Below are 19,331 nucleotides of genomic sequence, written 5' to 3' on the forward strand. Positions count from 1 at the left end.
ATATCTAAGTCAAGTCCGAATGCATAAGGAGCTTAGCCAGTCCGTGCCAATGAGCCATGTTAATAGCAGTGTAAGGATGGTCGTGTTGTGTGGTTCGGGGAGGAGTCCGTCGAAGACGGGAATAGAACACTTCATACTTCAGTTAGGCATTATCTTTTATCATGGCGATAGGATATACCTGGAGCAGGTCTTCGAAATTGCGAGCTGCCATTCTCTTCATCTCCGAAGAGTTGGCTGCAAACTTGCGGATTGTAGCTTGACCGAATGTTGGAATTTCCCTGTATCTAGGGATCAAGGGTCAAGTTCAGAATGACAGTCGGCGATGACACAGCATACCGTTGGTCCAAGATATGGATAAGACTTTTGTCGTGCGCCGAAATTATGCGTAATAAGTGAATAAACAATGACTTCCATACGCCAATCTCAAACTCGTGCAACAAATCTACGACGAGCGCGGCGAAGATATTGAACCCCAATGGACCAAGGTGGTCTGAGAAGGAGTTCTAAGATAAAGTTATTGAGGTTTGACCAAGAACGGACATTGCAGGCTCACCAACGTTGGCACCCAAGACTGTTCTTTTAGGATACGTTCGACAGCTACGCTGCCAACTGCGCGGTCCTGATTATAGATGAGATCGCGCGCAGTTTTTACCATTGTATCCCTGCTCGCATCATCGCGAGCTAATGTCTGGCGTTGTCGTCTATCCATAGGCCGTCCCATGTTGTGGATTCGCTCCTTGGGTATTAGGCAGCGCGGGCATGGGCAACGGCCTAGGTTTCTGACTGTCGCAATCAATACCCTATTTCATAGTAGAATTAGCATGGTTAGTAGAGCAATTTAAGAAAGACTTTTCAGGGTAATCAGCCGAATATGTAAATATTCTAGGGTAGAATCGACGTGTGATGCCGTCGCAGCATCGAATCACTATACCGTGTTCGTAGGCCTGCAAGAATTCATCGTCCAACAAGACCTTCCACTGCTCGTGGAAAAACTCCCTGCGACAGTGTGTCGTGCAGTCAATGTTTATTCCTTTTCCGCCTGTGAAATCTTTGAAAGAATCGGGAAGCTAGAGATTGACGTTAGATCTCGCAATTAAATCGATTCAGTGAGGAGGCATACCGTCTCAAAGTAGGCAACGTGGTTGCTCAAATGACATGATGGCTTGCAACGGCGATACTTCGACTTGTTGCCGAAGTACATGTAGGTTGGCCACAGTTTGGCATTGCCAAACGACGTGAGTTGTGTTGCGTCAGACCAGAACATTAGGCCTGCTACCACCCGCGGTAAGTCACACCCAGGTTCCCGCGGAAGATTCTGCACGTCTCGGTGGGCTTTATGAAAAACAGGGGACGTATAAAGGTCGCCATAAATGGATACCTCGGTGTCGAGGTGGGGAGGAGCCCAACGCAATTGGTAGGGCTCGTAATGAAACAATTTAGCGTCTCGGGCATTGGCAATCTTCTCCCGTATCACGGAGACTAGGGGTCGATGATACAAATCCGACGCGTGGTATACGCGAGGGCCCGGTGTGGTGGTAGTACGGGAAAACGGCACCTGGATTGAAATTGGAGTTCGTCTCCATCCAGCGTCTTCATCCTCCCATTCTTCTATATCTCCATCATTGTAGTCGTTCGCACCCAACTGGGTGTTGATGTTCTTCCAACGCGTTGAAGAGACATCGGCAGCTTGGAATGAAGGTCCGCCGACGATATCCACCAACTTCATGTAGTCTCCTTGGGACTTCTGCACCGCCTGATTCCAATACCATTCTCCAAGCTCGAAGGAGGCACGGTTGGGGTAGGGATGGTATTGAGCGTTAACAGCTTCAGAGGATTGGGGCAGCGGCTCTTCAGTGGTCCGCGGAATGAATGACAAGTCTGCTATGGTCACGTACTTCTCTGGATCGTGGGATGGCGGTTTAGAGGTGACATATTGTCGTACCAGACCGAAGACATTTATGGGAGTGCGAAACGCCATACCCAATACTGAAGAGAGGCGTGCACCTGCGCTGAAGATAGATGGAGGAAGTTCCGGAATTTGATCTCGTACTTCCATGGGCACAGTTGGTGGAGGCTGAGGAAGTATATCCCGGTATCTCTTTGGCATTTGTCGGTTTTCACGCCTGGATCTCCGTTGTGCCAGAGATATGTCTCCCCCGTCGTCGAGAACTTGTTCTTCGGCGGGACAACCTTCACATGAAGGTGCATGGCATGCTGGTACCGCTAGTTTGGGAGATTGGGAAACAGGCACAAGGTTGGGTTTTGCGGCTGGAGATGTTGGTATTACGTTTGGCAGTGGAACGATAGATGCAGCGTCGTGTGAGTCGTTCGAGATGCGTGGCTTTTTTCTGCGACTTACGAAGTCTTTGAAGGTAGATATCGCCCCTGATAAATGCTTTTTGGTGTGAGCACATGAGTGCTGGTGTAGGCTGTAATAGTTTTGCGCAGTGAACGTGCGCTTGCAAACACATGTGTATTCGGGCATGGCCGTGGAATGTTGTCAAGCAGTGACTTTAAGAATTCCGCCTATGATGGCGTGATGGTCGCAGCCGAACACTTCAATAATTCTGCAGTACTATTCAAGCTTAGTAAATTCATTGCGCGCTTCCATGCAGAGAAGCGACATTCACCGGAGATTACACATGATCTTATGTCACTAATACGATGGCGCAGTGCCAGTGACTGACAATTGTGTGTCAATTTCATTTCCGACATCTATGGCCATAAACACAATGGCAAGACACCAAACTAATACGGAAATTCATTATATAGTCTTTTGTATATTCGTGGTAGGTCACCTTCTATCTGAAGCCTGCGATGACAGATAGATCTTCTCCTTCTGCGTGCTCTAGTATTGAGAGAGCGGAATTTGCACCCGACCCCATGATCGTCCGAATGCTAGTGAGAGTGCTGATAGCGCGCCATGGCGTTCTGCATTACCACGGCCAAACAGCAGAACTGGCAACATTTCAATGGTTAGTTCTTGTAACGTTGACAACAACAACTCACGAACACATACATGAATGTAGGCCAACTACCCTACAGGGACACAAGATCCACCCTTCGAGATTCAAAGGTTATCGAGAGACTCATGTATTCCGATACCCGTGTTGCCTTTGCGGAAGGGGGGGCAAATACGTTGAGGTATCACTAAGTCGAAGAAAGCGAGGTCCATGGCAGGGGCTGTATGTCGCCGAGTGTGCGAGTGACACTTGCGGGTACATGGGTTAGTGACATGTTCCCAACTGAGATTGATGCAAGACTGACCTGTCATTCAGTAAATATTAGCAAATACTTTGGGCGAGCTTGCGTACCAGGAATGTATTATCATCGTAGAGGTGCGTGTTCACAGCGGCTAATGGACATTTAAGCTGATGTCTTCAAAGACGAAGACTTGACACGCACGCTTCCATTATATGATTGATATGGTAGCGCGAGTAGCACCAACGCTGGTATAATGTTAGAAACACTTCAGTATAATTCATGTGGTGAGACAGAAGCGTGAAACCAGACATACCTCCGACAGGAGGAAGGCGTGATCCGAGCTAGATTCGGATAAGGGCCAGAACATTTATTGGCGATTGTGCGAGTGCAGCCGTCTGCATTTACGACAGGTCAGTTGTCTTAATTTAATTTCAAAAACGGTGGGCGGCAAAAACCTCACCATACATCGGTGCACGTCCCTCTACTTAAAGAGAGGGTTCATCTGACGGCGGGCGGGAGCACCTTAACCATGCGATGATTGCCACGTACGGTCAGAAACGTGCGATGAATTATGACTACGACAATGACAGCTTGCGATTTGCAAGTGCAAGCCCTATTGGTTGTACTAATTATTACTACAACTACTACGTGGATATAATGATATGTATGACACCACAAACCTACAAGTACGAAGATGAAAGTCGGAAAGAAGGCAAGTTCGAATGGAGGAGGGTTTATATACTGACTGACTTTTGAAATTCAGACTCCGCCGGTGCTACCCTTATGGTGGACGGTTCGATTTGCCGCAACTTATTTTGAAGTCTGATCACTGTTTGTTAGTCTTTTGAACTATTTGTTAGTACACCTCAAATATTGCAGTACACCTCCAATAGTGCCGTCACAGGAGGTCACAAGTGGTTGTGTACTTACAATAGACATGGTTTGAGTGCTCCAGAACTTGAGTACTATAGCAATTGCAGTTTTTGCTGGTTTTCGGAATGGGGACAATGGAGTTAAACACAAGGTACAAATATCTCAGTATTTGAGTTGAAACTCAGCTAACAAATGTTGTACCTAAACACAAGGTACGAATCTACTAATGTGTTAGACTTTTAGTCAAACATTTACGAAAATGCTAACTTACATCTCAGTATCTTAAAAAGAAAGGGAGAATGGTTTTCAGAAACTCTCGCATGCTCGTGTGGTTTTCGCGTAGATACACTTGGATGTGCTTGCAAACACTTAGATTCGTTTATGTCGCTTACCTTGCTTAAACCTCTTTTTGGAAACTCGTGTGGCTTTGTCACATGTTTTCAAGCGCCAACTGAATTGCTGTTGCCCATTAGAGCAGCACGCTACGCAGGATTTTCCCCATTGTAATTATTTAGGGTACATACATACAGTAAATAATAAAACTAAAATGGAACAACAAATATATGTGGTGACAGGAAATGAATGACAAAAGGTTGTGAAAAAATAAATCAAAAGGAAACATTGAGAATATAGAAACTCAAAAACTGGAGAATGGGAGGACAGAAAATTGAGAACAGGAAACAGGGAGAATGGGAAATGGGAGAACAGGAGATGGGAGGATGGAAAAATGGGAAACTGGGAGACGGGAGACGGGAGACGGGAGACGGGAGACGGGAGACGGGAGACGGGAGACGGGAGACGGGAGACGGGAGACGGGAGACGGGAGACGGGAGACGGGAGACGGGAGACGGGAGACGGGAGACGGGAGACGGGAGACGGGAGACGGGAGACGGGAAGCAGGAAAAATGGGAAAATGGGAAAATAAATGCATTCAATGGATGACTTCCCGTGGGATTTGGAAATCCAGATCTCATTCTAAACCTTAAAGTTCGGAGGTTCGGCAAGGTAGAATTTACATCTAGAAACTCATTCTAAACCATGGACACAGTCAAATAAACTTCATGATCTAATTCTACTTCCTAAACTCTAAACATGGCATACAACATTGCTGGTGAAACTCTCACTCTGACTGATGACGATGATGAAGACTATGAATTACAGAGAAGGCTCATTGGAATTCTCGGTGTCCTTATATTTGTTGGAGCTGAACAATCATGCTATGAACGCTCTGAACGCTGGCAAACAAGAAGAAGATATCTCATTCATAGTGACCTACTTCCCAATCCACATCTGAACACTCCTTGGCAAGCACTCTACTCAGGACAGAAAAACCATGCATTTATCACAACCATGGGCATTGACATCCCTATGTTTCACTACATTCTCTCACATGGCTTCGCAACTCTTTGGGATATCACTCCCATCCCCCGCGACGATATTCCTGCCACTGCTCACTCTCATGCTTATCGACATTCCCTGGACACTGCTGGTGCATTAGACCTTGTTCTTCATTGGCTCAACTCAACCATGCAAGAGGTCAGCCTCATGCAAATTTTTGCACTTATCCCAACAACCGTCTCACACTATCTACATTTTTCCCTCACCATACTACTTTGCACACTCAAGAACATCCCCAAAGCCTACATCCAGTGGCCTTCTGGGGATCAATTTCAAGTTTTAAATGAACTTGTCATTGTGTGTCATCCCTTGTTGACGGGGGGCTTCAGCACACTAGATAGACTAAACTTACCTGTCCAAACATCCCAGGACCAAGAGATCGAGAACGCAACCTATAATGGGTGGTTGCACAGTCACTTTGTCAGTTCGGTCATTGCATTTAGTGCTGACGGTGCGCTGTTGTCCAAATCATCCGCTCAGTCTTTCATTCTGATTGCTACTACTCGCAGGCTCAATAATTCATTGCTGCCTCAATGTGCCAGGCAGCTGGCATGACTCCCACATGGCCCAACCCATCTACAACACACTCAGTGCAAACACACCAGACGAATACTACCTTGTCGCTGATACAGCTTTCCCGTGAGGTACGGGACTGTAGTCTCAACAACGCAATGATCCTAGACGAACCTGAAGGTAGTGAAGGGTTTCTTATTGACTGGGAGTTTGCCGTTCGGATTGCCTTGGATCATAAATATCCCATCGGCGGTACAGTAAGTACACCTTATTCATTAAATATTCAGTTCATTAATTGATTTGCCAGGGCACAGTCCCTTTCATGTCATGCGGACTTCTCAATCAATATGCGGTCCTGCAGCAGGAGGCGGACCTGGAATCAAAGAGGAAGAAGACGGCGAAGAAGAAAGAGACTCGGGGACGCAATTCAGTCGACAAACCAAAAACCCCGAAATCATCCTCTGATTCTCTGGCACTACCTGTATCATACGTCATCCAAGGCTATGCGGATGACCTGGAGTCCCTTTTTTCGTGTTCGCTTGGGTTTGCATCAAGTTTTGTGGTCCCAACGGTATGGTGCGGGAGCGCTTGCCCAATTCATTGGTGGATCGTTGGACCAGCCTTGACCTGGGATCGTGCGCAGCCTTCAAGATCACCTTTTTTGCTTATCCAGGAGAGGAAAAGCGTCTCACAGACCAATTTCACCCGTACTTCAAGCAGCTGATCCCCCTCGCAGTAGAGTGGCGTAGAGTTCTGGTGGACAACATGATCCACCCCGTTACCTTTGACACCATTCTCGCTGTACTCAACTCTCATCTCGACAAACTCCCCGACGACGAGGAGCTTGTATCTGCTGTGGACATGCTCAGGAATGATGCTGCCATTCTCACGAAATGTGTTAAGGGCAAATGGATTGCTTCAGACCCTCCCTCTGTAGTAGCACCCAAGCGGCAGAAGTATCATCATAGTGATACCAAGTCTGACTCAGCATCGGGCAGTGACGCATGACCAGGAGGTGAAGCCTACTCATTACACATATTCAGCTATTTTTCTTCTTCACTGACTTAGTATGAATGACATGTTTAACTTTAGCAGTAGTATTTCTAGAATCTCGCTGGCTTGTACTATTAGTATGTTGCGTTTTTACTATAGTTCACTGACCGGTACCTATGATATTGTTGTTCTGACTATATCGTTCTTTTTCAAGCTTTTTTCAAGCGTTTATCTTTTTACAATCAAGATACTAGTAGTACACCAGGATCTGATATAGTATCACTACTAGTAGGTTCTGGTACGATTCATGTTATGTGTAGCATTTTTGCTTACGTGATCGGCAATTTCTCTTATGAGTACTATTACCAATGACGAAGGTTTTTTCACGCTAGTCATGCGAATCGATTTGGAGTACGACGTGATAGTAACAATCCTCATGGTGGTATGTTTCTTTATTACTATCATTCTTATTAATGATAAACTTTTCTCTCGCTACCCATACGGCTATTAAGTATTAGTACACGGATGAGCCATGGTATAAAATCATCGTAAGTCTGGGATAATTTATCAGAGTCACTTCTTCCTCTGTTCTTCATTACAGTCATGCCTCCTCGTGCCATCGCCAGTCCTAAGAAGAAACGATCTGGCAAGCGCAAAGGATCCGATGCTTCAAAGGCCAGCTTGCCAAAGAAGTCTCGGGCTGCAGACATTGCTGAGGTACCCAGCACGGTACCCCTCGTGTCCCTTAGCCTGACTGGAGCAGAAGCGGAACAAAATGCTCCCCGGCATTCTGGTCGCCCTAATGCGGGAACTGGAGGTAGGAATGCACAACTGGAGAAGATTGGATCAGTATTGCAATCCAAGCCTCGGACTCAAGAACGTAAGGGTACAACGTCCCTTGGTCTCAATGTTCCAGTCAATCCTCAAGCCCCAGAACCACATCGTAGAGGTCGAAAGAATCATTCAAAGGTAGGCGTCCAATTAATTCTGTTACTCATATTGATTGTTTCATAGGCAGTTCCTCCACCCTACAGCTCACTTGTTAGGGATGCTCCAGATGCCCCAGCCAAGGACATTATCGCCACAGGGCCCAGCTTTACATCCCAGCAACCTGGTGGAAGGTTTGGATTTGTTGCTCCAACAGAAATAGCTCATTCCGGTACTGCCCAGCCCAATATTCAGGCATTGCACAACCCGCATGTCACCATTGGGGCGAAGGATGCTGAGCAGCGCGCTCGGGACGCCATTGCCGAGCAACGAGCTCGAGATGCCATTGCCGAGCAACGAGCTCGAGACGCCATTGCCAAGCAACAAGCTCGAGACACCATTGCCGAGCAACGAGCTCGGGACGCTATCGCTGAGAAGCGAACTCGGGATGCAATTGCTGAGCAGCATACCCAGAACGCTGTCTCTGAATATCCAGTGGTTTTGCCAAGGTCCATCTTTCAGGAGGAGAATTTAGATCCAGCCCTACGTCAGCATGATGACACTGTTAGGGCTCAGCGTCATCTGACATCATTTGAATCTGATGACAGTGACTCTAAAGACTGTAGCAGTGATGACAGCAATGATAGCAATGATAAAGATGCTGATGAAGAGGACAGCGGAGAGGATGACGAGGAGGAGGGGGGAAATGATGATACGGTCAAGAGCTCACAGCAGTTTGGTTGGGGGGAGGCTGGCCGACGCCAGAAAGAACACCCAGGTACACATTCTCGTGGTGTGATTTCGCTTCACTAATTCAATGTTATAGGGTTTGTGGAGGATGTACCACCTTCGCAATCTCCAGTCGCTCGCCCTCTCACACCTGAAATTCAGTTCCAGTACTCACACGATGAAGATGATGTAGTTGCCCAGACGAGCCTTGATAAAACCTCGGTAAGTTTTCTGCTCAAGCTGGGAGTAACTCTCATTTTATATTGTTAATCCAGCGGAACGAAAGCTTTCAGGTATGGCCATATCATTCAATTGTATCATGCTTACCATTGCCTTTCTTTCAAGGACCCTCTGGATATCTCACCAGGACCGCGGCGGCAAGCATCCCAACACATTGAGGTGAGATCAGGGAGACCATTTTAATTGACGCTCACCATCGAGCAGACCATCACCTCGAAGCCTGACGATGTACTACAATGCCACCATAAGAAAAACGGAAAGCCCCATCTTCCTGATCCTGAATCCCTCGAACTGCTGAATCAAGTGTCCGAGTGTGATGTTCAGCCATTGAAAAACAAAAAGTCTAGGTCATCGCGTGGTGGGCCAACACCCGATCAATTATCTTGGTACAGACCACGCTGGAAATTTTTTTTGGAGGACGCCAAAGTAGAATGTCGCGCGCAACACGCCCTGGAGAACCCGTTTCCAACTTTGGTGAAGAATCTTCCAGGAACAATCACTGAAGTTCTCATTGCAGTATTGGTTGTGTGGGATACGAACGGTAAACAATTTGAAGCTGGTAGGCACTTGTTCATTCTCATTTGTTCTTGAACTAATATGTCATATTCTGATGCAGGGGTTTGGCCAGAACAAAAATTTAATATGACTCGGTTGGTGTGTGCATAACTGACTTTGTGCCAATATCTTGTTGACAGTCTGTATTAAAGCTGTACGACGATCTTTCGACTTGGCGATCTGACTTGAAGAAAACAGCCATAAGCATTGCACCAGTATCATATTCGCTTATTCCTCCGCTTTCTGTCCCCATTCAGGAACGTGCTGCTTGGGTCGAGCACACTGCTGCTGAATTGATCAAGGAAGCATTCTTCTTACGCTTTGGGGTGGACGATCAGGTAAGTGATCTTGTGGTGATCGCAACTCTACTGATGGAAGATTTCTAGGGGAGAACACGAAACTTTGCTCATCCCGCCCTTCGTGAAGCCGTCATCACATTCTTTTACACAGGACCATATCGAATTGCACGAAGGATGCCGGAGACCTTTAGCACGGAATTGCCACTCTCATGTTTGGCTTTGGTTGCTGCGGCGGTAATTTTGTCTCCCTCGCCAATGTCATGTGTTAATTTTCTGTCTTGAAACTAGTTCAATTGTGTCTTCGACGGTCTTGTGAAAAACGGACATGGGAAGTCATACCCAAACTTTTCCACCAAGGACTACGGCCCCGTCTATTGTCGGATGCTCAAATTGCTCAAACATATCCTTGAGGATGCGTATCATGGGCCTAGGCTGTCAGCTCAACTGCGAGAATGGGCTGCAGCGGGATGGTGAGGATCTTTTCTCTCTGATAATTTTTTTACTGATTTTCATTTGTACAGGGCTGCAGCTATGAATCTCGAAGGAGTTGTTGATGCCAGACACGACCACCTGCAGATTCTTCTTGACTAAAAGCTTCGTATTCCCGCTCCCCAGTTTATATCAAGCATTTATCGTTTTTGGCGCACATATCATTGTATTTACTGTTTGTCGTGGTCATGTGATTCAATATATTGGTTTTGTTTTTTTGTTTTAAAATTTTTGTGTTGTCCAGTGTGTGTAAGCAGTACAGCGAGCAAATGTCTGTACAGCTCCCGGTCTCTGAGTGCTCTGTGGGTGTCTGTACAGAGATGGACAGCGAAAAAATTTGCAATTCAAATAGATTTTCGTAATTACTGGGCGGTCTGTAGGTGTCTGTACAGAGATTCACAGCACAAGGTGTCGCTGTGATGGACTGGCTAATTGGGACCAAGCTGTAGCGCTTGCACGCTGTACAGCGCTGCACAGTGCAAAGTGGTTTACTGATGTAGCGGGATGTCTTACTGTCTGTTTGCACAGTCCGAATTGTCTACCTATCACGCAATTTATGGGCCATGTCCTCGTTACTGCCTTTAAATGCTGACATGAACGTCTCCACCATGATATCACTCAAAGGTGTAGTTGCACCACTCGGATCAATGTGAATCACTGGAAGCTCAGATCTACACACTACCTCAAGGGACCACCTTCACAGCTAGAAATTTATCAGCTTGAAATTCATGGGACAAGTCTTTGTCTCAAAATCAATCCATTGCAGCATTTTAGCATGCAGAAGACTCGCACATCTCGCCAATCTTGCGTGATGGACAGACTGAAACACTAGAGACTTAGTGTCCCTCACCTTCCTGGCAGAACACTTCAGATGTGGAGTGGAGGAAGCCTAGGCTGGGCGTGATTCCTTTGCCATCCTATGGCCCTCTAGTTTGTGATTGCTCGTTACAAATCTCCTCGACTCAAGTTCTTCTTTCTACTCCGCTTCTTCCTGCAAGCAATCCCAGAATGCACCTCAATTTAATCTTTTCTCTTGGTGGTTGGCGAATCAGATTCTTGCCTTCCCGATTCACGAACAATTGATTGGAGCTAATAGGACGCTTCAATCACACTATCTAAGACCAAGTACGATTTCTTGCATGCTGGGCTTGGCCGCTACTAACCAGGGTACAGGAGATGCCTCTGCACAGACTCAACGCGTAACACAAACACAACGAACTTGTGGTCCAATTTCCTTTTTCCCGAGAGCCTCGATTCATGTACCGGCCTGTTCCCTGCATACCACCACTTCCCCATGAACCGCAACCTCTTGCACTACCAAGAGCAACGGCTCAAGGGTACGCGGATCGATATCACTCCGTGATTCGTGCAACCAAAAATCTAGCACTCATATATTACAAGACCCAGCAACTGCAAGTGCCTCTGTGATCATCTCGACGTCTGGTTTGCCCGCTCCCATCAACAAAGTCAATTTCTGCAACATGGGAAGATGAAGTCCACGGAATATATTGATAAATGTGTCCGCAGGACAATCGACAAAGGGGAGAGTCATTGATTCAAGGCAAGAATATGTGTCTGAATGACTCCCCATCCCTGATATGTAGGATGTAAATATATGCACACCGAGGGTTTCTAAACGGGGGAATATGGCTGGAAAGCAGCATATCCCACTGGCTAGATGGATGCTGAGATGACATATACTTCTGCAGGAAGCATTGGGTTTGAATGATCGGATGGTATCCGACAGTGAATATATGATACGTGCACAACAGAGATTTGGTGCATTGAATTTGATAAGATCCGTCAAGTTCCAGAGCTGATCTAGCGTTCTCAGCTGGGACATATTGGATGAATCACCCCTGAATATGAATGAGGGGGCAGACACTGTTTCCCAACGCCTTGTCTCATCATAAAGAATCTCGAGCAGTCGAGAATCCACATCATGGCTTGAGGAGGAGATAAAATCAATGTAATATATGCAAATGGTGAGAGGTAGATTGCCAGACTGAGCGAGCCAAACCTGGAGTAGAGAGGGAAAGAATGGCTTGAGTGGCTTGACGAGTCTTCCGGGAAGCATGACTTTGATGCGCGACCAGATCTCTGGCGTTGAATGTGCAACGTCCTGCCAATGGCGGCACACTCAAGTGAAGAGCAGGGGCGGGCTACCAAAATTTGCTGACATGGCGGTGGTTTTACTATCATATGAGAAGATACTAGGACAATCTGGTTCGTCGTTGACGGCGAGCAAGAATACGACCTGTAGAACTTCTACTGGCAACCGATGCATAATGGGTGGGCATGTAGTCCAGGGCCGAGTCAAAGACGTTTCAATGAGCGAATGCATCAAGCAAGACTTTGGCTTTATCGCAAGGTTTGATCAAATGAAGAAGTCACTGAATAGGAGGTTGACCTCCTGAGTATCACACGTGACTAGTGGGCATTGTCGCGTTCCACCACCGATCAATGTGAATTATCCCATCTGTTTCAGGTAACCCAGCACACCCCCGTTATTTTTTCCAGATCAACGCGGGATCGGGGATGGCTAGCGGACAGGAACAGCAGCTTGCGATGTTGTAGAGGAACTCAAATTCATGGACTGCATCAAGATGCACGAGAGTTTTGACGTAGTAGCATAGTGCTGGGTGTGATGATGTATGGCGGCATGAAATATGTGAAAAAAACTACATAGGACCTTCCGACGACAGCCCTTACTCTGCATCTACAACAGCGGTTTGGAGGCCCTGGGAGAAGGTTGTTGTCGAGGACAGGACAAATAACAGAGGGGAAATACACACCTTGAACGAGGTCACAACTACATGGCTGGCATACGTGAAAAGTTTCTCCTTTGCGCCCTCATCATCATTACGCTTGCCTGTCAAAAGTAGACCGTTAGTATTATGATCAACCCGGAAATATAACACGTACGCTCAAGCTTTACTCTTATCCGGTGAGGGACGCTCTTAACACCTCGAGCCCACAATGCCTGGTTGAGCTTGGGGTCCAACCGAACATCGGTTGTGCCCATGGACTTGCGAGCGAAATCGACGATAGATTTCACGGCCCATGGGGCACGCTTTTTGAAGGAGCGACCATGCACGAGTTTGTGCAGATGGATGGTGTATTCACGAGTTACAACGTCTTGAAGAGCGGAGCGCTTGCCGCCAGTCTATGATAAGATTTAAACACGTATCACGGGTGAAGGCCATGATGGCACATACTTTGCCGCTTTTTGTCCTAGCCTAAAACCGGTTCGAATTAGTTTCTCGGAGGGTAGAGCAAGGATGTGGCTTACCATGTCTTGAGGATGTATAATGTGACGAGCTCGTCTAACTGGGACAGCAGATGTCGCACAGACTTTGGTTGTGTTTGGTCAGTGTGATGATGACATAAGGTTCAAGTGGCTGAGGTACTTGATAGTTTCTCGGATATGTACGAAACACGTGACATGTATTTACAACAATGCGGTGCGGCGAACTTGTACATACAATTTGAAGGCTAAAAATAGGATGAGCACTATGTTCTGGATTTACATGTTGCCTTTGTTTCCCAGCTCGTCTGCTTTGTTGTCATGTACATTATCTGTAGCTGTATATAAGGTCTCTCTTCGAAGACTCACCTTTGTTCATCCTGTCTTCTTCTTTCGCACTCTTTTACTCAATCCATAATGCGCTTTGCTGTCGTCGTTCTTACTCTCTCCGTCGCTGTCTCGTCCGCGTTTGCGGCATTGATCACACGTCAAAGCTTGCCCAGTATGTCTATTTTTCTTTGTCATCATACAACGATATCTGACATTATCAGATTGCGCTGTCCCTTGCCTGACGGATGCTGACTTTGGCAACTGTGCTTCTACCGACAACAGTTGTCTTTGCCACAGCCAGGCTTTCATCAACAGCACTACAACCTGTATTCAAGCATCTTGTACGGGCTCTGACCTCACAAATGCCGACGCAGCCTCCCAATCGCTTTGTGCTGCAGTGGTATGTTATAGATATTCTTGTTTCTTGAATGGCTGATAAATTGCATAATGCAGGGCGTCACCTTGACCGCTGGCAGCGCTGCTGCAACGGCTACCTCATCATCCAATAGTACCGCTACTGCTACCACGGCCAAGCCTTCGTCAGTCGTTCTTTCATTTATTTTAAATTAAACACTAAACGAATTGAACCAGGTCTTCCAACGCTGCATCATTGCATAGCATTAACATGCTGACTGGTGTCGCAGCCTTTGCCATCATGGCAGCCTCGTTATAGAGGGATTGCGAGCCATCTCACTATCATTATTCTTTCGCATTCTTTTGCGCATTAGAATTTGTCGGGGTGTTTTGAAGTTGACGTTGCGCGCTGAGCATTAACTCACGATTACCTGATTGACTTCTTGCATACGATTCCGAGTCGATAGAGGAGCAATTTATGGGGTTATATAGTTATCTATGTAGTTAAACTTCGTCATTCATCTACTCGGTCGCCACGTTAGGCAATTTATTTGATTTTGTGTGCACAAGCGCCCATGGCCTCCGACTCAATTTGCAGTTGAATTTGCATACTTCAGACCGTCATCGGTTCATCACCCACCAAGCTCCAAGGCTGGCCTTCTTCTGCAGATCACAAGAAATTGCCGCCAAGCCTACGTACGCCCCTTTTCATAGGCTCTACCGACCGTTGAGCCCGTTGATCAGTGCGTCTAATATTCCGAGGTCACCGTCACACTATCTCCTACATCCACCATGCAACCAAAGACACTGCGATTTCAGTTGAAACGAATTCCCTTGGCACTCGTGGTTGGACTGTTACTAGGCTTGCTAATTGGAAAGACACTGCCAACAAGCGTATGTCTGTCTATACTTTGACAGTTTTACTATCATGACAACGCATGATTGTTTTGTAGCTCTTGTCAACAGGCGGGAACAACCCCATATTCGTGTCTCGCTTGTCTGCTCGCAAACAAATAACCCTGCCTAGCATTGACCAGCGCCGCCGTGTCCTAGACCTGCTCTCCACGTTGTCTCCGCACCATACCACAGAGTGCACACGAAATTCCCAGCCGCTTTACGTTCAGCAAGTCCGAGACCGATATGATTCTCTTATAGGACACAAAACTCCTTCTGAATCCACCTGGTTCTCTTCTTGGGGATTTTCCGACTCCCAACACGTACACAACGTTCCAAAAAAAGAGCACAAATATTTCTTCGCCATCAACTTGTATAACTCCTTCGATGTCATTCCTGACTTGTTCGCAACTCTTTTTCGAGTCTCTGCTATCTTGGGGTATCATAATGTCTATGTCTCCATATACGAAAACGGCTCGACAGACCAGACGAAAGCGCTGCTACGGATATTCGACGCCCTTACTCGTAGTGTGGGCTTACGTGTTACCATCCGAACCTCTACACGTACACGAGGTGCCTTCAACCATCGTATAGAGTACCTTGCGGAGGTCCGCAACCAGGCTTTTAACCCACTCCACGAGCTCCGTGACTCGCACAACGAGTACTTTGACACCATCATATTTATGAACGATATCCTCCCATGCGTGGACGATCTGCTTGAGCTTATCTGGCAAAGTCGGCGGAATAATGCAGGTATAACTTGTGCTTCTGACTATATGTATCATAAAGAGCTGGTAAGTCCCGTTACTGCACTCACAGCCTGAGCTCATTTTCCACTTTTGTATATAGTCCTCCCCCGTGTTTTATGATAATTGGGTCGCTCGGGATATCAACGGAACAGCGTTGGAAAACGCTCCGTTCGAAAGCGTCTTCCATGATCCCTACTCCTCCGACCGTTTCCAAATGCACCTTCCCATACAGGTCCAGTCGTGTTGGAATGGCATTGCAGTCCTGGACCCTGCTCCATTTTACACACCCCCTTATATCAAATTCCGTATGGCTCGACTCACAGATGAGGAGTGTTCTGCTTCAGAATGTAGTTTGATCTGCAATGATTACTGGCAGGCTGGGTATGGGCGTATATTGATGGTGCCGCGGGTGAAGCTAGCGTACGACAAAGTATGTTTTTGGTTGAAATGCAATTTGATATCTAATGGATCAAATGATTTTTTTGCAGAGAGTATTTGATATCATACATCCTTCAAGACGGAACCTTACTGCTATCCGTGGTTATATGCGTCTTGGGGGACTTCCGGACAATCCACGGACAGATCCACAGGACCGGTCTTGGTTTGGTCCTCATGACCGTTTGTTCACGCCGGAGGAAAGTGAAGAGCTTGATTTTGTGCCCGGGCCCTCGCATGGTATGTACTGCACTCTTTATTTTACTCCCCGACTTACGAGTCATGCAGTATGGTGTTGGGGCTGGGATGGTGCAGGCGATATAGATGGTCCCGATGTGGATCCCATCTGGGAGCGCATGCCCGACCGTTCGCAACATGTAGATTCTGTGAAGGTGAAGCATCACAGGGAGATGAGCGAGCTGTGATGCGTTCGGACATAACATGGACATCTGGGTAGTACGATCTGTTAATTGCGTCGAGCTTATTTGGTTTGCGTGGTGTATCCCTATGAAGATATGTCTACTAGAGACGCGATTCTGTGGAATTTCAAAAGCGCTAGTCTTTCCACTGCAGTTTACATGCTAGACTCGTCATCCCTAAGAGTAGCTTTAGTCAATGTTAAGAATTCATGACGATTAGTGACCCAGGAGTAAGTATCACGCGTACTCGCCTGCGAACGGCGAACTGGGGAAATAGTATTGGCACAGTCATTTCCCTAGATGGAGTCACCTCCGCTCGAGATAATATGCTAATGACGTTTCATAAAGGGCACTTGGCACAGTTGGTAGCGCGCACGCTTCGCATAGATAGATTGCGTGAGGTCGTGGGTTCAACTCCCACAGTGTCCATTCTTTTGTGTTTCTCGTCACTCACCTCATTTAGCGCGGAGTTAAGGCATAAGGCCTAAGGGTTCTCCCCTTCCTTGTTTGCTTCGTATTTCGGCAGCTTTCAACGGTACTTTTTTCTTCTTCGTCTCAAAGGTTTTATGCAACGACGCTTAGGCTCTGGCAAGGCTCTGGCACGCATCTCCCCTCCCAATCATCGCCGATTGACGGGCATGGGCCCAGATTCTAGTAAACACACTAACAGGTGGAATCAAAGGGTGCTAGGCGTCACCAATAGAATATGGGCCATCATCCTCGGATTCGTCCTACTGATCGCGCTATCGCGGTTTATACTTTTCTCAAACCATACCAGCGCTGGGTCATTTACAACAGAAGGCCTCGTACCAAAGAATTATTTGCATGGGACCAACAACCCTATCGACAATTCATCTGAGGTTGCAAATCCGTTTGACTTTTGCCCTGTGTTTGGGCCCAAGGATGACATTGCGAAAAAGTATGGGGTGGTTCCGTTGTCGCAGAGTCGGTTGCATTTGGGAAGTGGGGGGAGGGTGCATCGGGTTATTCACAAAGCACTTTTGGGTCAACCTGTGACTATCAGCGTGCTTGGCGGTTCTAGTGCGTGTTCTTGATTTTGTAAGAGAACTTATCTTGACGGTGTAATTGTGTAGTATCTGCATGTCATGCAGCAGGAGATGATCCATTGTCTTCTACCTGCTATCCTTCACGCTTTTTCCAGTGGTGGTCGAGCGTTTTCCCTCACCCGGCATCAGAGCTTACCAACGGTGCTATGAGGCGAACAAACTCAGGGTACTTTGGATTTTGTAGCTCGCATCATATCCCAGAGAACACCGACTTGGTGATACTCGAATTTGACGTCGACGATGAAGGGTAAGTACATATCTCCACCTGAAATGTTATGTGGCGTCTAAATTCTACCAGCAACCAGCGTGCGATGGAGCATTTCGAGTTGATGGTTCGCTCAATATTGGACCGCCCTGATCAACCTGCAGTCGTCATTCTAGGGCATTTTAGTGCACAGACACATCAAGTATATGGATTTGCAGGACCTGACCATTGGCACAATATCGTCGCACAATTCTATGACGTTCCGCATATCAGGTACAATTTCATTACTTGTCAAAAGAATATTTTCTGATGCCTGTGTAAAGCGTCAAACCTATACTATATCCGTCTTACATGGCAAACCCCGACCTCATAAAGCCTTACTTTGCGGACCCCATTCTTGCAAATCCAGCAGGTCATGAACTTATTACCGACGTTCTCATATCGTACTTCCAATCTCAGATATGTGCTGCGTGGTCAACGGCGCGTGGCCAGTCGTACGAAACCATTCCTATCATGATGTCACATGGTTACCTCCCAGGTGCAGATACGCATCTCTTTGGCGGAGTAGGCGCAAGGAAAGGTGCTGCGGTGCCTGAACCACCACGTCCAGTAGATGACGGTGCAGAAGCTGAGAAGAAACACGCACTAGCTCTTGCCCAAGCAGAGTCCCATCCTGTACCAATATACCCTGAACTGCGAATTCCTCCTGTGCGAATTAATACGCGCCTCAAAGACCCGCTGCCATTCGAGGAGGTCGCCCCGTTTTGTGCGTCTGCTAATGACCTCGTGAACCCTGTACCTCCGTCGCTTTTTTACGGGTCCGGTTGGGCAGCGGCGCATCCTCCGGCAGGGTCCTCTCCGTTGCTTACGGCTGGATATTATTGGTATAGCTCGCTGCCTACGAGCAGATTGCGCGTACCTATCAAAGTAGGCGCTGGAGATGTCGGGATTTATTACTTGAAGGAGCCTATGAGCCGGATTGGGGAAGGAAGTGAGCTTGAATGTTGGGTGGATGATAATTTCGGAGGTGCGGTGATCATAGGAAATGCAGGACACGTCAGTGAGGGGGCGCCGACGTGAGTGTCTTGTTTTATTTTCATTTGTGTGCGGTCATTAATGGGTCATCAAGTCTTACGATGATTGATCAATTTGTCACGAGAGGATCGCACTTCATCGAGTGCGTGCTACTTGGAGACGAAGGACAAAGTGTTCCTCCTTTCAAAATCATTGGCGTATTCGCAACTTAGGACATCATCAAACATGAGTGATAAAAATGGACATACCTGTGGACGCTAATGCTGATATCGCCAGATGGTAGCTATCAGTAGTGATCTATCATTGTAGACCTCGAGGTGGTTGTACTATTGAACACTGACAATCCGGCTGATGAACTTTCTTTTTATATATAACT

The 19,331-nt window shown here is 47.0% G+C and overlaps 7 protein-coding genes and 1 non-coding gene across 8 annotated transcripts; 6 read left to right on the forward strand and 2 right to left on the reverse strand.

Annotated features, from left to right (window-relative positions):
• Positions 1-6,310: 6,310 nt before the first annotated feature.
• Positions 6,311-6,996, forward strand: F5891DRAFT_988154 (uncharacterized protein; the record flags this gene model as incomplete). Its single annotated transcript, XM_041377982.1, has 2 exons — positions 6,311-6,623; positions 6,662-6,996. The coding sequence occupies 2 exons, from the start codon at positions 6,311-6,313 to the stop codon at positions 6,994-6,996; spliced, it is 648 nt and encodes a 215-aa protein (XP_041216905.1).
• A 588-nt stretch (positions 6,997-7,584) lies between these two features.
• Positions 7,585-10,322, forward strand: F5891DRAFT_988155 (uncharacterized protein; the record flags this gene model as incomplete). The annotated part of the gene is made up of 11 exons (XM_041377983.1): positions 7,585-7,950; positions 7,996-8,686; positions 8,735-8,859; positions 8,913-8,930; positions 8,983-9,036; positions 9,082-9,436; positions 9,494-9,531; positions 9,573-9,770; positions 9,819-9,965; positions 10,020-10,201; positions 10,253-10,322. 11 exons carry the CDS (start codon positions 7,585-7,587, stop codon positions 10,320-10,322), a joined length of 2,244 nt encoding a protein of 747 aa, XP_041216906.1.
• Positions 10,323-12,195: 1,873 nt separating this feature from the next.
• F5891DRAFT_910635 (uncharacterized protein) lies at positions 12,196-12,360 on the reverse strand (the record flags this gene model as incomplete). The annotated part of the gene is made up of 1 exon (XM_041373617.1): positions 12,196-12,360. A coding segment is annotated over one exon (165 nt), but the record flags the coding sequence as incomplete, so codon positions are not given.
• Positions 12,361-12,702: 342 nt separating this feature from the next.
• F5891DRAFT_1077655 (60S ribosomal protein L31) lies at positions 12,703-13,585 on the reverse strand. The gene is made up of 5 exons (XM_041363401.1): positions 13,513-13,585; positions 13,439-13,459; positions 13,146-13,386; positions 13,016-13,092; positions 12,703-12,961 (listed from the first exon to the last, which is right to left on the reverse strand). Exons 1-5 carry the CDS (start codon positions 13,513-13,515, stop codon positions 12,929-12,931), a joined length of 375 nt encoding a protein of 124 aa, XP_041216908.1. The 5' UTR covers positions 13,516-13,585; the 3' UTR covers positions 12,703-12,928.
• Positions 13,586-13,739: 154 nt separating this feature from the next.
• Positions 13,740-14,720, forward strand: F5891DRAFT_1077656 (uncharacterized protein). The gene is made up of 4 exons (XM_041363402.1): positions 13,740-13,969; positions 14,019-14,197; positions 14,251-14,336; positions 14,389-14,720. Exons 1-4 carry the CDS (start codon positions 13,885-13,887, stop codon positions 14,468-14,470), a joined length of 432 nt encoding a protein of 143 aa, XP_041216909.1. The 5' UTR covers positions 13,740-13,884; the 3' UTR covers positions 14,471-14,720.
• F5891DRAFT_1283283 (glycosyltransferase family 69 protein) lies at positions 14,694-16,919 on the forward strand. Its single transcript, XM_041370569.1, has 5 exons — positions 14,694-15,045; positions 15,105-15,839; positions 15,895-16,224; positions 16,283-16,469; positions 16,518-16,919. The coding sequence occupies exons 1-5, from the start codon at positions 14,944-14,946 to the stop codon at positions 16,652-16,654; spliced, it is 1,491 nt and encodes a 496-aa protein (XP_041216910.1). The 5' UTR covers positions 14,694-14,943; the 3' UTR covers positions 16,655-16,919.
• Positions 16,920-16,995: 76 nt separating this feature from the next.
• Positions 16,996-17,077, forward strand: F5891DRAFT_t136. The gene has a single exon. It is a non-coding gene; the product is annotated as a tRNA-Ala (tRNA).
• On the forward strand, positions 17,073-19,275 carry F5891DRAFT_236718 (uncharacterized protein). Its single transcript, XM_041371029.1, has 5 exons — positions 17,073-17,689; positions 17,743-17,962; positions 18,014-18,193; positions 18,244-18,996; positions 19,050-19,275. Exons 1-5 carry the CDS (start codon positions 17,215-17,217, stop codon positions 19,165-19,167), a joined length of 1,746 nt encoding a protein of 581 aa, XP_041216911.1. The 5' UTR covers positions 17,073-17,214; the 3' UTR covers positions 19,168-19,275.
• Positions 19,276-19,331: the final 56 nt, after the last annotated feature.

Source organism: Suillus fuscotomentosus, assembly GCF_016647785.1.
Source record: "Suillus fuscotomentosus strain FC203 chromosome Unknown F5891scaffold_201, whole genome shotgun sequence".
NCBI classification, from domain to species: Eukaryota; Fungi; Basidiomycota; class Agaricomycetes; order Boletales; family Suillaceae; genus Suillus; species Suillus fuscotomentosus.

What these genes read in the sequence shown, in the direction of transcription:
- F5891DRAFT_1077655 (XM_041363401.1), bottom strand. An exon ending in GATAAGAGTAAAGCTTGAGC is followed by an intron (nt 13,093 to 13,145) that starts GTACGTGTTATA and finishes TACTTTTGACAG; the next exon opens with GCAAGCGTAATGATGATGAG. An exon ending in TAGTTGTGACCTCGTTCAAG is followed by an intron (nt 12,962 to 13,015) that starts GTGTGTATTTCC and finishes ACCTTCTCCCAG; the next exon opens with GGCCTCCAAACCGCTGTTGT.
- F5891DRAFT_1077656 (XM_041363402.1), top strand. Translation starts at nt 13,885, where the DNA reads ATGCGCTTTGCTGTCGTCGTTCTTACTCTCTCCGTCGCTGTCTCGTCC. An exon ending in CACACGTCAAAGCTTGCCCA is followed by an intron (nt 13,970 to 14,018) that starts GTATGTCTATTT and finishes TGACATTATCAG; the next exon opens with ATTGCGCTGTCCCTTGCCTG. An exon ending in GCTACCACGGCCAAGCCTTC is followed by an intron (nt 14,337 to 14,388) that starts GTCAGTCGTTCT and finishes GAATTGAACCAG; the next exon opens with GTCTTCCAACGCTGCATCAT.
- F5891DRAFT_1283283 (XM_041370569.1), top strand. Translation starts at nt 14,944, where the DNA reads ATGCAACCAAAGACACTGCGATTTCAGTTGAAACGAATTCCCTTGGCA. An exon ending in ATATGTATCATAAAGAGCTG is followed by an intron (nt 15,840 to 15,894) that starts GTAAGTCCCGTT and finishes TTTTGTATATAG; the next exon opens with TCCTCCCCCGTGTTTTATGA. An exon ending in TGTGCCCGGGCCCTCGCATG is followed by an intron (nt 16,470 to 16,517) that starts GTATGTACTGCA and finishes CGAGTCATGCAG; the next exon opens with TATGGTGTTGGGGCTGGGAT.
- F5891DRAFT_236718 (XM_041371029.1), top strand. Translation starts at nt 17,215, where the DNA reads ATGCAACGACGCTTAGGCTCTGGCAAGGCTCTGGCACGCATCTCCCCT. An exon ending in TATGACGTTCCGCATATCAG is followed by an intron (nt 18,194 to 18,243) that starts GTACAATTTCAT and finishes GCCTGTGTAAAG; the next exon opens with CGTCAAACCTATACTATATC. An exon ending in GTCAGTGAGGGGGCGCCGAC is followed by an intron (nt 18,997 to 19,049) that starts GTGAGTGTCTTG and finishes TGGGTCATCAAG; the next exon opens with TCTTACGATGATTGATCAAT.